This window comes from Trichechus manatus, unplaced genomic scaffold (assembly GCF_000243295.1).
Source record: "Trichechus manatus latirostris isolate Lorelei unplaced genomic scaffold, TriManLat1.0 scaffold00111, whole genome shotgun sequence".
Lineage (NCBI taxonomy): Eukaryota > Metazoa > Chordata > Mammalia > Sirenia > Trichechidae > Trichechus > Trichechus manatus.
The window spans coordinates 94,185-109,686 of NW_004444047.1; the positions used below are offsets into that span (position 1 = coordinate 94,185).

At 47.1% G+C, this 15,502-nt stretch overlaps 1 protein-coding gene across 2 annotated transcripts in view; it reads left to right on the forward strand.

The window, feature by feature from the left end:
- The first annotated feature begins 6,720 nt into the window (after positions 1-6,720).
- The window catches only part of PIGG (phosphatidylinositol glycan anchor biosynthesis class G (EMM blood group)), a 60,454-nt gene continuing 51,672 nt past the window's right edge, over positions 6,721-15,502 (forward strand). For both annotated transcript variants that reach the window (XM_012557604.2, XM_023737960.1), the window contains exons 1-2: positions 6,721-6,874; positions 7,805-8,010. In XM_012557604.2, coding sequence (XP_012413058.1) covers positions 6,721-6,874; positions 7,805-8,010 — 360 coding nt within the window. The remainder of the gene's footprint in view (positions 6,875-7,804; positions 8,011-15,502) is intronic.

The window sequence follows — 15,502 nt, forward strand, 5'->3', positions numbered from 1 at the left end:
AACACGAGGCCAAGCACCCGACACAGGAGCAAGGTGCGCATGGGCTTTGGGGGGGGGGGGTGTGCACCCGCTCAGGGCTTCCCTCCAGCACGCAGGGGCTGGTGGGCACGCTGGGCAGCCAGCCCTGTATCCACGCACGCGCGCACACGAGGGACTCGTGCGGGGCCACGCTGCAAACGCACTTGTCAGATGGCAAGTCCCAGGTTGCCACCCCGCTGCTGCATATTCTGTGCCCCCCCTCCCCCGATATTTTCCTGTGTTAAAGGCTATTTACATTCCTTTTTCTGTGCACTTTTGGTTTCTTTTGCACATTTTTCTCTCGTGGCTGCTATTTTTCTTATTGATTCCTAGGAACTCCTTATGTATTGGAGACATTATCCCTTTTGTCTGTGATCGAGGTGGAAATATTTGTTCTCCATTTATCTTTTTTTTTTTCATTTAAAAATTTATGGTGGTTTTATTTGGCGTGTATTGTTAAGATGTCCGTTCTGCCCAAATGGATCTATAGATTCAATACAATCACAGTAAAAAATGTATATATTAGCAGATCTCTCCTTATGGAAACTGACAGCTGATTTAAAAATATACACAGAAATACAAAGAGTCAAGAATACTCGGACAATCTCATAGAAGAAAGTTGGAGGCGTTACACTACCATCTCCATCCCTGGGCCTTTCCGCCTGGTTCCTCCCTCCCGATTGTTCTAACAGTCCATGGACTTTTGAATATTGAGCTCGTGCGTTACTTCTTGTTATCCCCACCGTTCCCATCAAGGCACGGGATGGTGCGCCCCACTTCGGTTTCAACTTGCAAATCCGTGGTTTAGAATCACCGGACATTCAATTTCAGCAGTTGGGCAGCCAGCCACGAGAGGGCGTGCGCACCGCCGGTTCCGCCCTCCCCACCCCATCCCCCCGAGCGTGGGAACCGCCTGGCTGCTCCGCCTGGACCGACCCGGGCGCGGCTCCCACCGCGAGAGCGGGCGCTTTCCTTCCCGCGGGACCCACCGCCCTAGGGAGGGAGCCGCGGCCGCTTCGGGACCAAACCGGCTCCGAGTCAGCAGTGAGGACAGCGCTTCCTCTTCAGCCCAGACTGCGGAAGAGGGAGCTCGGCCCGGCTTCTCACGAGACGTTTTACTTCAGTACCGAGCACAGAACCGTGGGTTTTCTAGGCTGTTTCCATGTGTTATGTTCTTTCCTTTCTCATATAATATTTCAGCAAGACGTAGGCAAACGGTTTGCACTCGACTACTGGCCGAAAAGGTTGGCGGTTCGAACCCGCCCCGCTGCACAGGTAAGAAAGGTCTGGAGATCTGCTTCCGTGAAGACTGTGACAGCCAAGAAAACCCTGTGGAGCACAGTTCTGCTCTGTAACACGTGGGGTCGCCATGAGTCGGAATCCGCTGGACAGCAACTGGTTTGGGTTCTTTTGTCTTTTGTTTTCCAGAATCTCCATTTGTTGATAGTGGTGGTGGGTTGAAATCATTGTATGCGCTCGCATTTTTTATGGATTCAGCATTGTCGCTGGGAAGAAACTCCACAGATTCGGAGAGAGGGGAAGCAGCTATATGATCAGAAAACAAGTGACAAAATACTGGGACCTTCCAGTCGAGTCAGTTGTTGTGTACACACCCAGTGCCAGGGAGAGCCCTATCGGAAACTCAGGGAGAAATTGAACATGGGTGTCCTTACATACATGCTTTGGTAAATTTGTAGTGGTTATATTTTCCTACAATATTAAAGCAGTTGAACAAAAATTGAAAACTTTAAAAGTAGGTGTATTAAAAGTCACATTATTTTCCCCTGAAGACGTCTTAAAACCAAACAATAACTTAGCTTAACTAATAAAGAATGTCTCCCTTGAGCATTATGCTCTCTTCAGTTGGGATCAAACTGACGGTAATAGCCCCTTGAGAGTTTTGACAGGAACCTTGGGGGGCAATGAGCCTATGTTAACGGAGGAGGAACAACTCAGAAAAGGAGGGTGAAAACGGTTGCACAGCTGGAAGAAAGTAATCGATGTCGCTGAAATGTACATGTAGACAGTTGAATTGGTGTACTTTTTACTGTGCATATTCTCAACAACAAAAAATAAATAAATTTTGTCACATTATTTTAAATTTATAAATTTAAAAATAAAAGTTATCTACATAAAAACTTGTTTTATTCAAAACCCAGCATTTATTATAATTTTGCTTCCCTAGCTTTGTTATTGTTGTTCTTAGTTGCCATCCAGTTGACGTCTGCTCATGGCAGCCCCATGTGTGCAGAGCAGGACTGCTCCACAGGGTTTTCCAGGCTGTGACCTTTCAGAGGCAGCTCTCCAGGCCTGTCTTCTGAGGAGCCCGTGTCAGCCTTTCAGCTGGTAGTCGAGTGCTTAACCATCTGCACCACCGGGCTACTCCTAGGAAGCTAATTCAGCAATAATATTTTATAAATATACTTCCCAGATTATCTCACCTTCAGATGTGAGTACTGCCATGTTCTACATTTTCTCATGACACGGTAACGATCTTAAATCATTTTTAAATAACTTCACCTTGCTGAAATGCGTTTTGTAGAAGAACCCCACTATGACGGGTGTTGCCGAAATAAATAAATAATAAATAAATGTTACTTCAAAACGTTTTATAAGTTGTACTAAGAAAAAAGTCCTGAATCATCAAGATGGTGATAATTTAATACCACCTATATTGTCCTGGGAGCCCTGGTGGCTCAGTGGTTAAGAGCTCGGCTGCTAGCCAAAAGGTCGGCAGTTTGAGTCCACCAGCTGCTCCTTGCAAACCCTATGGGGCGGTTCTACTCTGTTCTATAGGGTCGCTATGAGTCCGATTCAACTCAACAGCAACAGTTAGTTATTGCATGCCACTTAAAACCATTCAAGATGAAATATCTACAGGACTTAAACTGTTAGAATATTTAACAGCCAAAAGCCAAGATAGTGGCTGCTTTTGTAAAGCAGATGTATGAACTGAAAATAACTTTCCCTGTTAAAAATTCAAATTATGAAGGTGCTTAGTTTAGTTTTGTATGCCTCCGTTTCAAAGGTGAACTTAAGAATTGGTCGACATTCGACCATTTCAGAAGGCAGCATATGGTCAAGAACAGATGGTACTGAAGGAAGAAGTCCAAGCTGCACTGAAGGCACTGGGGAAAGCATGGCTCCAGGAATTGACGGAACACCCAAGGAGATGTTTCAACAGACGGATGCAGCGCTGGAAGTGCTTGTCTATGCCAAGAAATCTGGAAGACAGCTACCTGGACAACCAACTGGAAGACATCTACATTTATGCCTGTTCCCAAGAAAGGTGATCCAACTGAATGCAGAAATTATCAAACAATATCATTAATATCATACGAAGTAAAATTTTGCTGAAAATCACTCAAAAGCAGCTGCAGCAATATATTGACAGCAAACTGCCAGAAATTCAAGCCAGATTCAGAAGAGGATGTGGAACTAGGGATATCACTGCTGATGTCGGATGGATCCTGGCTGAAAGCAGAGAATACCAGAAAGATGTTTACTTGTGTTTTATTGACTATGCAAAGGCATTCGACTGTGTGGATCATAACAAATTATGGATAACACTGCGAAGAATGAGAATTCCAGAACACTTAATTGTGCTCATGCGGAACCTGTCCATAGATCAAGAGGTGTCATTTGAACAAAACAAGGGGATACTGTGTGGTTTAGAGTCAGGGAAGGTGTGCATCAGGGTTGTATCCTTTCACCATACTTATTCAATCTGTATGCTGAGCAAATAATCCAAGAAGCTGGACTATATGAAGAAGAACCGGGCATCAAGATTGGAGGAAGACTCATTAACAACCTGCGTTATGCAGATGACACAACCTTCCTTGCTGAAAGTGAAGAGGACTTGAAGCACTTACTGATGAGGATCAAAGACTATAGCCTTCAGTATGGATTACAGCAGTCAAGAAGTCAAAAGACACATTGCATTGGGCAAATCTGCTGCAAAACACCTCTTTAAAGTGTTGAAAAGCAAAGATGTCACCTTGAAGACTAAGGTGTGCCTGACCCAAGTCATGGTGTTTTCAATAGCCTCATATGCATTCGAAAGCTGGACAATGAATAAGGAAGACCGAAGAAGAACTGATGCCTTTGTGGTGTTGGTGAAGAATATTGAATGTACCATGGACTGCCAAAAGAATGAACAAATCTGTCTTGCAAGAAGTACAACCAGAATGCTTCCTGAAAGCAAGGATGGTGAGACTCCATCTCACATACTTTGGACGTGTTATCAGGAGGGATCAGTCCCTGGAGAAGGACATCATGGTTGGTAAAGTAGAAGGTCAGTGAAAAGAGGAAGACCCTCAGTCAAATGGATTGGCACAGTGGCTGCAACAGTGGGCTGCAGCATGACTATTGTGAGGATGGTGCAGGACTGGGCAGTGTTTCGTTCTGTTGTAATAGGGTGGTTATGAGTCGGAACCAACTCGAGGACACCTCACAACAACAATTAAGATGTTATTACCATGTAGTGCATTCAAAAGATTTAATAAATGAGCATTTTAATTAAACGTTTCTCAATTTTAATTTATGATACGATGAATGTCGTTACCCCTTTTTATGGATTGAATTGTGTCCCCCAGAAATGTGTATCAATTTGGCTAGGCCATGATTTTCAGTATTGTCCACCATTTTGTCATCTGATGTGATTTTCCTATATGTTGCAAATCCTACCTCTATGATGTTAATGAGGCAGGATTAGAGGCAGTTATGTTAATGACACAGGACTCAATCTACAAGATTAGGTGTCTGAAGTCAATCTCTTTTGAAATATAAGAGAGAAGGAAGCAAAGAGAGGGGGACCTCATTACTGCCAAGTAAAAAGAGCCAGGAGTGCTTGTTGTTTGGACCAGTGGTCCCTGCGCTTAAAAACTCCTAGACCAGGGGAAGATTGATAACAAGGACCTTCCTCCAGAGCCAACAGAGAAAGCCTTCCCCTGGAGCTGGTGCCCTGAATTAGGACTTCTAGCCTCCTAGACTGTTAGAGAATAAATTTCTCTTTGTTAAAGCCATCCACTTGTGGTATTTCTGTTATAGGAGCACTAGATAACTAAGACACCCCTTCTGACCGAAAGCACACACAAACTCTTTAAGGTCCTCAATAAATGTGAAGAGTGCAAGAGCATTTGGAGACAAAACAAAACAAATACTGCTTTAGGAAAAACCAATCCTTTTCCTTAAAAACAGAAGCATGTACACAGTTGTATTCCTCTGTAACTATTTCTCCTCAGTATAGTCTCAACCACGAATAAATATTACAACTTAAGAAAAGTAATTTAGTTATATCTCATACAGAATAGACACAGCGTTTCCAAAGAGCGGCTTTGGTGGATTCAAACTGCCGACCTTTCGGTTGGCAGCCGAGCACTTAACCACTGCGCTACCAGGGGCCCGTGCATAACCCTACTGACTGGTTAATCCTCGCCTGACAGGGGTCTGAGAAGGCACAGCGGGATCCCGAGAGGGGCAGGAGACGGGCTGCAGCGCGCAGGCCGTGGATGGAGAGTCGGAGGCAGAGAGGTTTTTGGGGTTTTGCCCACGGGCCTTACACAGCGTGCAGCTGAGGAGGGACGTGCGCTGGTGTCCGACCGATTCAGAGACCCGTTCGTCGGAGGAGCGTTTCCGCAGTTACGCGTCGTCCTTACCGTCTACATCAGGATTAACCTGCTCCCAAATCCTACCTCCCCACTTCTTTTCTTCCCAAAACCTGCCCTCGGCCGTGGGCGGGCAAGTGGGGCGGAGGAACAGGTACTGGACGTCGGCCGGAACGACCCACCCGCCCGTTTTCGCCAGGACCAAGGGGTTCCGGGATGCGGGACTGTCACTGCCCAACGCGGACCGGTCCCGGGCAAACCCCAGCACAAGCGTGGTTTTGACGCCCGGCCCGCCCGGCGCCCAGACGGCCCCGAAGTCGCGGGCGGTCCCCTGTGACCGCTGAGTAGTCTTCTTACACTCACACCCAGTGGCCAAAGTGCCTCTAGGACGACGGGATCTTCAGAGGCCACGCCTGTCTTCTGAGCTTGCCTGCCGAAGCCCTTTAGGGGCTCCACCGGGACCCCCCCGCCACCCCCGAGTCCGCCCGGCCAGTCTCTCGGCCTCCCGGCTCCGGGCCTCACCTCAGTGTGAGGGCTGTCCAAGGTTCGGCTCTGGCCGTGCGCCTGTCCCCACCCCTCCCCTCCGGGTCACTCCCCGTCCTCTGAGTCTTCACCCCGGCCACTGCCTCCCGGAGTCTCCCCGATCCGCTTTCATGGCAGGAAACCTAAGGACTCTGGGATTTTCTTTCTCCGCCTGAAAAACGGGTGGGTAACGGCTGAGTCACCAGGCTGACTGAAGAGTAAGTGAGGTCATTTGTGTGAAAGCTCGTAGCTCGGGGTACAGCATACAGTAGGTGTTCAATACGCGGTCACAGAGACAATAGTCAAACACGACCCAGAGCGCTCATCCGTGGGCGAGACGCCGGAATATGGCCCCCAGACCTCCCGGCCACCTCAGTTCGAGCAGTGCCCGCCCCCTTCGTTCGTATTTCTGGCGCGCCGGCGGACGTGACGACACATGGGGAGCCCGCGACTGATAGGCTTGCTTGTCCACACCTGCCCGAGGCCTCTAGTCGGAAGCGGAAGGTGCTGCCGCTTGGCGAGGCTTGGACTGGGGTCAGGCGAGCCAATATCCCGGCCCCGGCGGTTCGGCACGATGCGGCTGGGCTCCGGGACCTTTGCCGCCTGCTGCGTAGCGATCGAGGTGCTCGGGGTCGCGATCTTCCTTCGGGGATTCTTCCCGGTTCCTGTTCGTTCTTCTTCAAGGACAGAGCACCGAGCAGAACCCCCAGCGCCAGAACCCTCGACTGGTACGGACCCTTTCCCGGGCCTCACTTCCCCCGGAGGACGGTTTTTCCTGGGGCTCCCAATCACTCCCTCGGAGTGGGGTGGGGTCACTCCTTCCAGGAGTCCTTTTCCTTGGCCTGCTGTTCTATTCTGGTCCTCACGCCCGGGAACCCTCTTCTTGCCGCTCCAGCCTCTTTGGATACAGATATGCTTCCCAAATTTCCACCACTACAGCTTGTGGCAACCATCGCTGCTGCCCCCAGTTTGACCCTCCTCCCCGATCACCACAGGGCTCCCGCCTTTCCCCAGCACTACTCATCCAATGCAACCCCGCCTCCCCCGAATAACCTTTGGGTCACTTCCTGTTTCTGGAGCCCTTTTGGCCCAATAGGACACAGCAGATAAGCTTCCTGTCAACCCCTTTGCAGTTTTACGATATTTCTTCCAGGACCCTTTTCTTTCCAGTGGCTGAGGGCTCCCTTCCTTAGGCCCCTTTTAGCCTTCACCTGCCTAGCAATACATCTTTGGTAAAGGCTCTCCCTTTCCCGGCCAGGTTTGCGTAATACCACCTACTGACCATGTGAACACGGTTTGTAAAGGCTGGCCCACCCTCTGCCTGCAGCGCTGTTTTAGGTCTAGCCCCCTAAATGCCCCATTCCAAGACCTTCACGTAAGGATGCTGTGTCCCAGTACTTCCCATCATGTAAAACCTTCTAATTCATCTCATCCCCACACCTCTTTCTTGCTCGATTCCTTTTTGTCCCTGGATCCTCAAGGAGGGACTACTATTCTCTAGTCTTATCTCTAGCTAAAGATATTTCAGTACCCCTGAGGCTTGGAGAATGAAAGGTACATGCTGGAGAAGTAGCAGGAGCTAGATTCTGAAGATCCTTGATTGTTAAATAAAGTGTAAAATTCAATTTCTGTTTTTTCTTCTTTCAAACACATTTTAGGAGCCAGTTCCAACTGGACTAAGCTCCCACCACCTCTCTTCAGTAAAGTTGTCGTTGTGCTGATAGATGCCTTGAGGGATGATTTTGTGTTTGGGTCAAAAGGTGTGAAATTTATGCCCTACACGACTTATCTTGTGGAAAAAGGAGCATCTCACAGTTTCGTGGCTGAAGCAAAGCCACCTACAGTTACTATGCCTCGAATTAAGGTAAACCATTTGGCTTCATGTTCTATAAATGTTGATTCTTTTGGAGGTTTAGAGGAACTCTGTAGTCTTTCACTTGAAATCCACTTTTAACTAACTGGACATTAGTTCGGTGCTATCGACTTTGCTGGGGCAACAGAATGCTGAAAAAGCCTCAGAAATAGGATGGCACTGAGACCCGTGATTTATGCCCCTTATCAGGTTGCCAGAGCACGTGCTTTATGAGAAGCATGAAGGTTGTGAGATAATATTTAGAGGCAGGTTTCCAGGCCAGCCTGACCCATGAGGTACCATCCTCCTTGGTGATCTGCTGACCTCAGTGGCTCAGTTAGAACCCTAGGTTTAGAGGTTGAAGGACTCTTTAAGGTTATCAAGTCCAATCTCTTGACTTTACAGATGAGGAAACAAACTCAGAAAGGTTAAATGACACGTCTAAAATTGTTTATAATGACCAAACCAGTACTATCTGGCCTCTGCCGTTGTTGCTGCTGCTTTTATATAAGGCTTAGTGACCCTGGACAGCGCATCTCCCAAGTGCTAGCGATACATAGTCCCTTACCTGGGATTTATGGGTAAAGAAAAAAGTAAAGCTTTATTGACGGGTTTAAGAATTATTTATTGAGCAGCAGCTGTGTGCTGATATTGTAGTGGATGTACAGTTGGGGAAGAATAATATCCCTGCCTTCGTGGAGCCATTAAACGGGCGTGCACGTACTGTACAGTTATAAAGTGTAGTTAATGCAGGGGTAGAAAGGAGCAGGATGGATAAGCAGTGATGGGTGGGGGCTCAGTTTAGATGGGGAGCTGAGAGAAGCCTGTCTGCGGAGGTGACATTCAGTTGGGACGGGAAGGAAGAGTAGAGGGGTGGCGGTGGAGAGGGCGGAGGAGTTAGGATGTTGCTGCATGTTAGTGTGGTGCGCCTCTGGCTGAGCCTGACATCCCAGGCCAGTCAGGTGACGTCTTACTGTGTGCTGAGAAGGAGCTGCTGCTTTGCTTGCTGATTCAAGGCTTAGGGGCGACATTTAGTAGGTGCTCAATGAATGTTTGCTGAATGAGTAAAACAGTCTGGGATTGAAGGGATCAGTGCACATTTTCCACTGACTTTTTTCTTGATTTTCCCACTCTCTACTTTTGGATGTGGTATGTCCTTCATACAGCAGTATTTACTGAGCATCTGCTAGGTACCACACTCTGTTCTAGACAAGAGGGACGGAGTGAAGAGCAAGACAGTAACAGTTCTGCCCTCACAGAGCTTACTTTTTAATGGCCAGGGGCGGGGGGGGGGGAGGCATAAAATATGTAAGTATACATGTAAATCACCAAGATAGTTCCAGAGAGTGATGAGTGCTGTGAGTGAAGTCAAGAAGGAGTGTGATGGGGGTTGAGGGGGCCACTTCTGAAATCTGTCCTGTGAAAGCTGGGAGAACACATCTGGGCTCCTGGTCATCAGAACACCCAGCTTCTTTGTTCACTCAGAAGTTAAGGAATCTAGATCAAGTTTTTAAAAAGTGTCTGAACGCGTGTACAGGGCTCCAGGTTTTTACTGATGTTGGTGAGTTAGCTGGTGCTGTTCTTGGAACGTCCAGCCTCCAGCCCATTTGTTTCCTTCAGCTCTATCTGTGGAGCCTCACGCCAGAGCTGTTTTGTTTCACTTTGTTATCAGTTGTTTGCAGATCCTTGCTTCTCATTCCCCATCAGGGAGGAATTGGGACAGGACAGCCCATAAGTGGAGCTAGCTCTGCACAGCTCTGGATTTGGTTGGAGCGGGCGGTGGCAGCTAAGGAGTGTGTCCCCTGCCCTGCCTCCCAGTTGGAGAACGTACTTAATCTTACAGTGTTGGTATCCTGGATAAAACAGCGACTTAAACGCCACAGCGCTGCGGTCCTGAGCAGTGCTTTCAGATGTCAAGATGCAACAGCTGTTTTTTTTTTCCTTTTTTTTAAAATTCTGTAACTAAATTTCTAATGCCTTCTCTCTCTTCAGGGACTTTATAGTCATAACAAAGAGTTCTTATTCACTGATTCTGTGCCAGGCACCGCCGTGAGCGCAAAGCACACACCTTTCCTCACTCACAGCAGCCCCGTGAGCTAGGCACTTCTGTCTTCTTCATTTCTCAGAAGAGGAAAAAAGAGACTTTAAGGGGTAAAACCACACAGCTGGCATCAGAAGCCGAGTGTGACGCCATTGGTTTGACCCCGTGGCCTGTGTTTGCCACGCTGTGCTGTACAACTGTGATGCGAAATAGAGTGACCAGGGCAGACTCCCCTTCAAATGGAGCCTGAGAAGCCCCCCTGGCTCTGAGACGGCCGCAGCAGTCCCGGGCCAACCTCCAAGGAGGTGTCAGGCCTGAGCTGCCCCTTAGAGTTGTCAGGACCCCTGCCTTCAGCCCAAGTGCTGCCCACCTGCTTTCTGGGGTGAGCAGACGCCACACCCTACCTACCCTCCTTAGAAATACCAGGGCAGCCCAGGCTGGTGTGAAGAGGAAGGAGTGCCTTATGAAAGCCATAAAGGAGAGAATGGACAGATCTGACTACTTGAAAACAGCAAATTCCATACGGTGGAAGACATGTATAAAGTCAGCAGACAAGCAGTAACCTGGAAAAAAAATATTTACAGTGGACACAACAAGACCGGAAGTTCATACCATGTAAAGAGGATTGAATCAAGGGCAGATGGAAACGCATATAGGAAACCCAGAAGGAGGTGAGAGATCCACAAAGGAAGGAGTTGAAATGTCCACTAAACAGGAAAAGGTTCTCAGCTTCACTAATTACAAAAGCAGAGCCAACTAGAAGCAATCCATAAGGCCAGTTTTTGTCTGTGACATTGTAAAAATGTGAGGACTATCTACTCTGTGCCAGGAATGGGGCCAACAGGTACTTCTCATAGCAACGCCATGTGACAGAGTAGAACTGCCCCATAGGGTTTCCAAGGCTGTAATCTTCACAGGAGCAGACTGCTGCATCTTTCCCCCATGGAACAACTGGTGGGTTCAAACCACCGACCTTTGGGTTAGCAGCCGAATGCTCAATCACTATGCCACCAGGGCTCCTACTAAGGAGTGACCTTAATTTGCTGAGCTCTAAGCGTTTTTCAGCTCCCATCCTTGCTGGCCTTTCTGCAGTGTTTGTGCTGCTGATCACCCCTCCTCCAGGCACTCTTGGGTCGGCTTCTGTGACACCAAACTTCGCTGGCTTTCTCCCTGCCCCTGCCTGTCGCCTCTCGCACCCTTTGCCAATCAGCCCTCCTCTCTGTAGACTTAAAGGAGTTTGTCTGATACTCTGTAGGCAAGTTTATCCACATAAAGACTTCTGGATTTCCACCTCTGTGGGTCTGTATATCCACCGGCTGCTGAACACTCCCCTGGAGTATCTCGGCAGCTCCCAACCCTAGATGTGCGCCTGCAGTGGTGCTGCTCCCACCAGCCCCAGACACGGGTTCTCGAGGGGTGCCCCTCAGCTGCAGATGGCCTGGAAGTTCTCAAGGGGTACCCCTCAGCTAAGGGTGGACTGGCAGTCCCCTCGGCATTTTCTCATTCCCCAGACACGGGTTCTCGAGGGGTGCTCCTCAGCTAAGGAGTGCCGGCGAGTGCCCCTGACATTTCTTCCTCTTTCGCCAGTGTCCGTGTCCAGTTAGTCCTTCAGTCCAGGTGATTATGCCTCCCTCATGCCCTCACCCCCACCCTCATCCCCACCGCCCCTGCCTCGGGACAGCCTGCTGTAACCTCCCGTCTGGATTGTAAGGTCTGCCGGCAGCTCTTTGTGTCCAGCCCAGTCAAAGCCCAAGTCGGCTTTCTACTCCACCTCTTAAAACCTGGTGGCCTGTACTCTGCTTAGGTTGACACTGACGTCGGCAACACCCCCTCGAGGCTCTGTGTTCCGCCTGTTTGCCTCATCTGACTGTCTTTCAGCCCACGTCACACACGTTCAGTTCCTCGAGCACCTGCCCTTCCCTGCCGGGGCCTTTGCAGGCCACCCCGTTCCCTGGAGCTCACCCAACCCTACCCAGAGAGCACTTTTTCCCTCAGCTCTCAGCTGAGGCGGCACTTCCACAGGAAGCTCTTAGAATAAACGTCCATTAAGATGCACTTGGTTAAACGCACACTTTGTAGCTGTTAAACACATGCAGTAGCTTTTTTGTGTTCAGCGGAAGGAGGTTCATAATATTAATGGAAAAACAAAGGCAGGTTGTGGAATGATTTGTGTAGTTTGTTACCATATTGGTAGCAAATGTGTGTCTTTCTGTATTAATGATTTATATACGTATAGAAAAAAGACTGAAGGAATACTCACCAAAAGTAACTGGTTATGTTTGGGAGTAGAATTTTGAGGGTAAGAGAGAGACTCACATTTTTAAAAATCAACTTTATTGAAACGTAATTTTCATACACTTTGTTTATTTTCACATATTGAATGATTTATTTTTGTGTGTGGTGAAAACACATACAACAAAACCACCAATTCAATAATTTCTACATATACAATTTAGCAACGTTGATTATATCCTTCATGTTGTGCTACCTTTATTGCTGTCGTTTTGCTAATTATTCCATCACCATTAACATAAACTCAATGTTCCCTAAGCAAAACTCCCCTTCCCCTCTCCTTCCCAACCCTGTTGTCAGCTGCCGTCCAGTCAGTTCCAACTCGTAGTGACCCCATGTGCAGCAGAAACACTGCCTGGTCCTGCAGCATCTTCACAGTTGTTGTTATGCTTGAGCCCGTTGTTGGAGCCACTGTGTCAGTTCATCTTGTTGAGGGTCTTCCTCTTTTTCACTGACCCTCTACTTTGCCAAGCATGATGTCCTTCTCCAGAGACAGATCCCTCCTGTTAACATGTCCAAAGTATGTGAGACGTAGTCTCACCATCCTTGCTTCTAAGGAGCATTCTGGTTGTACTTCTTCCAAGACAGATTTGTTCGTTCGTTTGGCAGTCCATGGTATATTCAATATTCTTCACCAGCACCACAATTCAAAGGCATCAGTTCTTCTCTCATCTTCCTTATTCATTGTCCAGCTTTTACATGCATATTAGGCAATTGAAAACACCATGGCTTGGGTCAGGCACACCTTAGTCTTCAGTGTAACATCTTTGCTTTTCAACACTTCAAAGAGGTATTTTGCAGCAGATTTGCCCAGTGCGGTACGTCTTGATTTCTTGACTGCTGCTTCCGTGGGCGTTGATTGTGGATCCAACTAAAATGAAATTCTTGACAACTTCATTGTTTTCTCCGTTTATCATGATGTTGCTTATTGATCCAGTTCTGAGGATTTTTGTTTTCTGTATGTTAAGTTGTAATCCATACTGAAGGCTGTAGTCTTTGATCCTCATCAGTGAGTTCTTCAAGTCCTCTTCACTTTCAGCAAGCAAGGTTGTGTCATCTGCATATCACAGGTTGTTAATGAGTCTTCCTCCAATCCTGATGCCCCATTCTTCATAGAGTCCAGCTTATCGGATTATTTGCTCAGCATATAGATTGAACAGGTAATGGTGAAAGGATACAACCCTGACGCACACCTTTCCTGACTTTAAACCACGAAGTATGCCCGTGTTCTGTTCGAACAACTGCCTCTTGATCTGTGTACAGATTCCCCGTGAGCACAATTAAGTGTTTGGAATTCCCATTTTTCACAATACTGGCCATAATTTGTTATGATCCACACAGTCGAATGCTTTTGCATAATAAGTAAAACACAAGTAAATGTCTTTCTGGTGTTCTTTGCTTTCAGCCTGGATCCATCCGACATCAGCTGTGAAATCCCTGGTTCCTGGTCCTCTTCTGAATCTGGCTTGAATTTCTGGCAGCTCACTGTCAGTATATTGCTGCAGCCGCTTTTGAATGATTTTCTGCAAAAATTGTATTTGTGTTTGGTATTAATGGTATTGTTCGATAATTTCTGCATTCAGTTTGATCACCTTTCTTGGAAATAGGCATAAATATGGATCTCTTCCAGTTGGTTGGCCAGGTAGCTATCTTCCAGATTTCTTGGCATAGACAAGTAAGCACTTCCAGCGCTACATCTGTTTGTTGAAACGTCTCTATTGGTATTCCATCAGTTCCTGGAGCCTTGTTTTTCTCCAATGCCTTCAGTGTAGCTTGAACTTCTTCCTTCAGTACCATCGGTTCATGATGATGTGCTGCCTCCTGAAATGGTTGAACGTCGACCAATTCTTTTTGATACGGTGACTCTGAGTATTCCTTTCATTTTCTTTTGATGCTTCCTGCGTCGTTCAATATTTTCCCCATAGGATCCTTCAGTATTGCAACTGGAGGCTGGAATTTTTTCTTCAGTTCTTTCAACTTGAGAAATGCTGAGCGTGTTCTTCTCTTTTGATTTTCTATCTCCAGGTCTTTGCACATGTCAGCTTTACTTTGTCTTCTGGAGCCGCCCTTTGAAATCTTCTGTTCAGTTCTTTTACTTCATCGTTTCCTCGTTTCACCTTAGCTACTCGACGTTCAAGAGCAAGTTTCCGAGTCTCTTCTGACATCCATTTTGGTCTTTTCTTTCTTTCCTGTCTTTTTAATGACCTCTTGCTTTCTTCATGTATGATGTCGATGTCATTCCACAGCTTGTCTGGTCTTCGGTCATAATGTTCAGCGCATCAAATCTATTCTTGAGATGGTCTCCAAATTCAGGTGCGATATACTCAAGGTTGTACTTTGGCTCTCGTGGCCTTGTTCTAGTTTTCTTCAGTTTCCGCTTGAACTTGCGTATGAGCAATTGATGGTCTGTACCGCAGGCAGCCCCTGGCCGTGTTCTGACTGATGACATTGAGCTTTTCCATTGTCTCCTTCCACAGATGTAGTTGATCTGATTCCTGTGTATTCCATCTGGCGAGGTCCACATACGTAGTCACCTTTTATGTTGTCGAGAAAAGGTGTTTGCAATGAAGACGTTGTTGGTCTTGCAAAATTCTATCATGCGATCGCCAGCATTGTTTCTGCCACCAAGGCCATATTTTTCAACTATCAATCCTTCTTCGTTTCCACCTTTCCCATTCCCATCACCAGTAATTATCAGTGCATCCTGATTGCATGTTTGATCAGTTTCCCACCCCTAATATTCCTTGGTTTCTATATATTTGCTTATTTTATGTAAATCAGATCATACAGTATTTATTCTTGTTACTGACTTATTTTCCTCAGCATAATGTTTTCTTGGTTCGTCCATGCTGTGGCATGCATCAGAACTTCATTTCTCTTTATGGTTGAGTACTGTTCTGTTGTGTGTATGTATCACATTTCGTTTATCTCTTCTTCTGTTGATGGACGTTTTGGTTATTTCCACATTTTGGCTATTGTGAAAAGTGCTGCAATGAATATTGATGTACAGGTTTCCATTTGCGTTCCTGCCTGCACTTCTTCTGGGTATCTACCTAGGATTGGGATTGCTGGGTAGTATAGTAGTTCTGTGTTCATCTTTTCTGAGGAGCTACCAAGCTGTCCTCCACCGTGGCTGTAGCTGTATCATTTTATATTCCCACCTAGGATTGG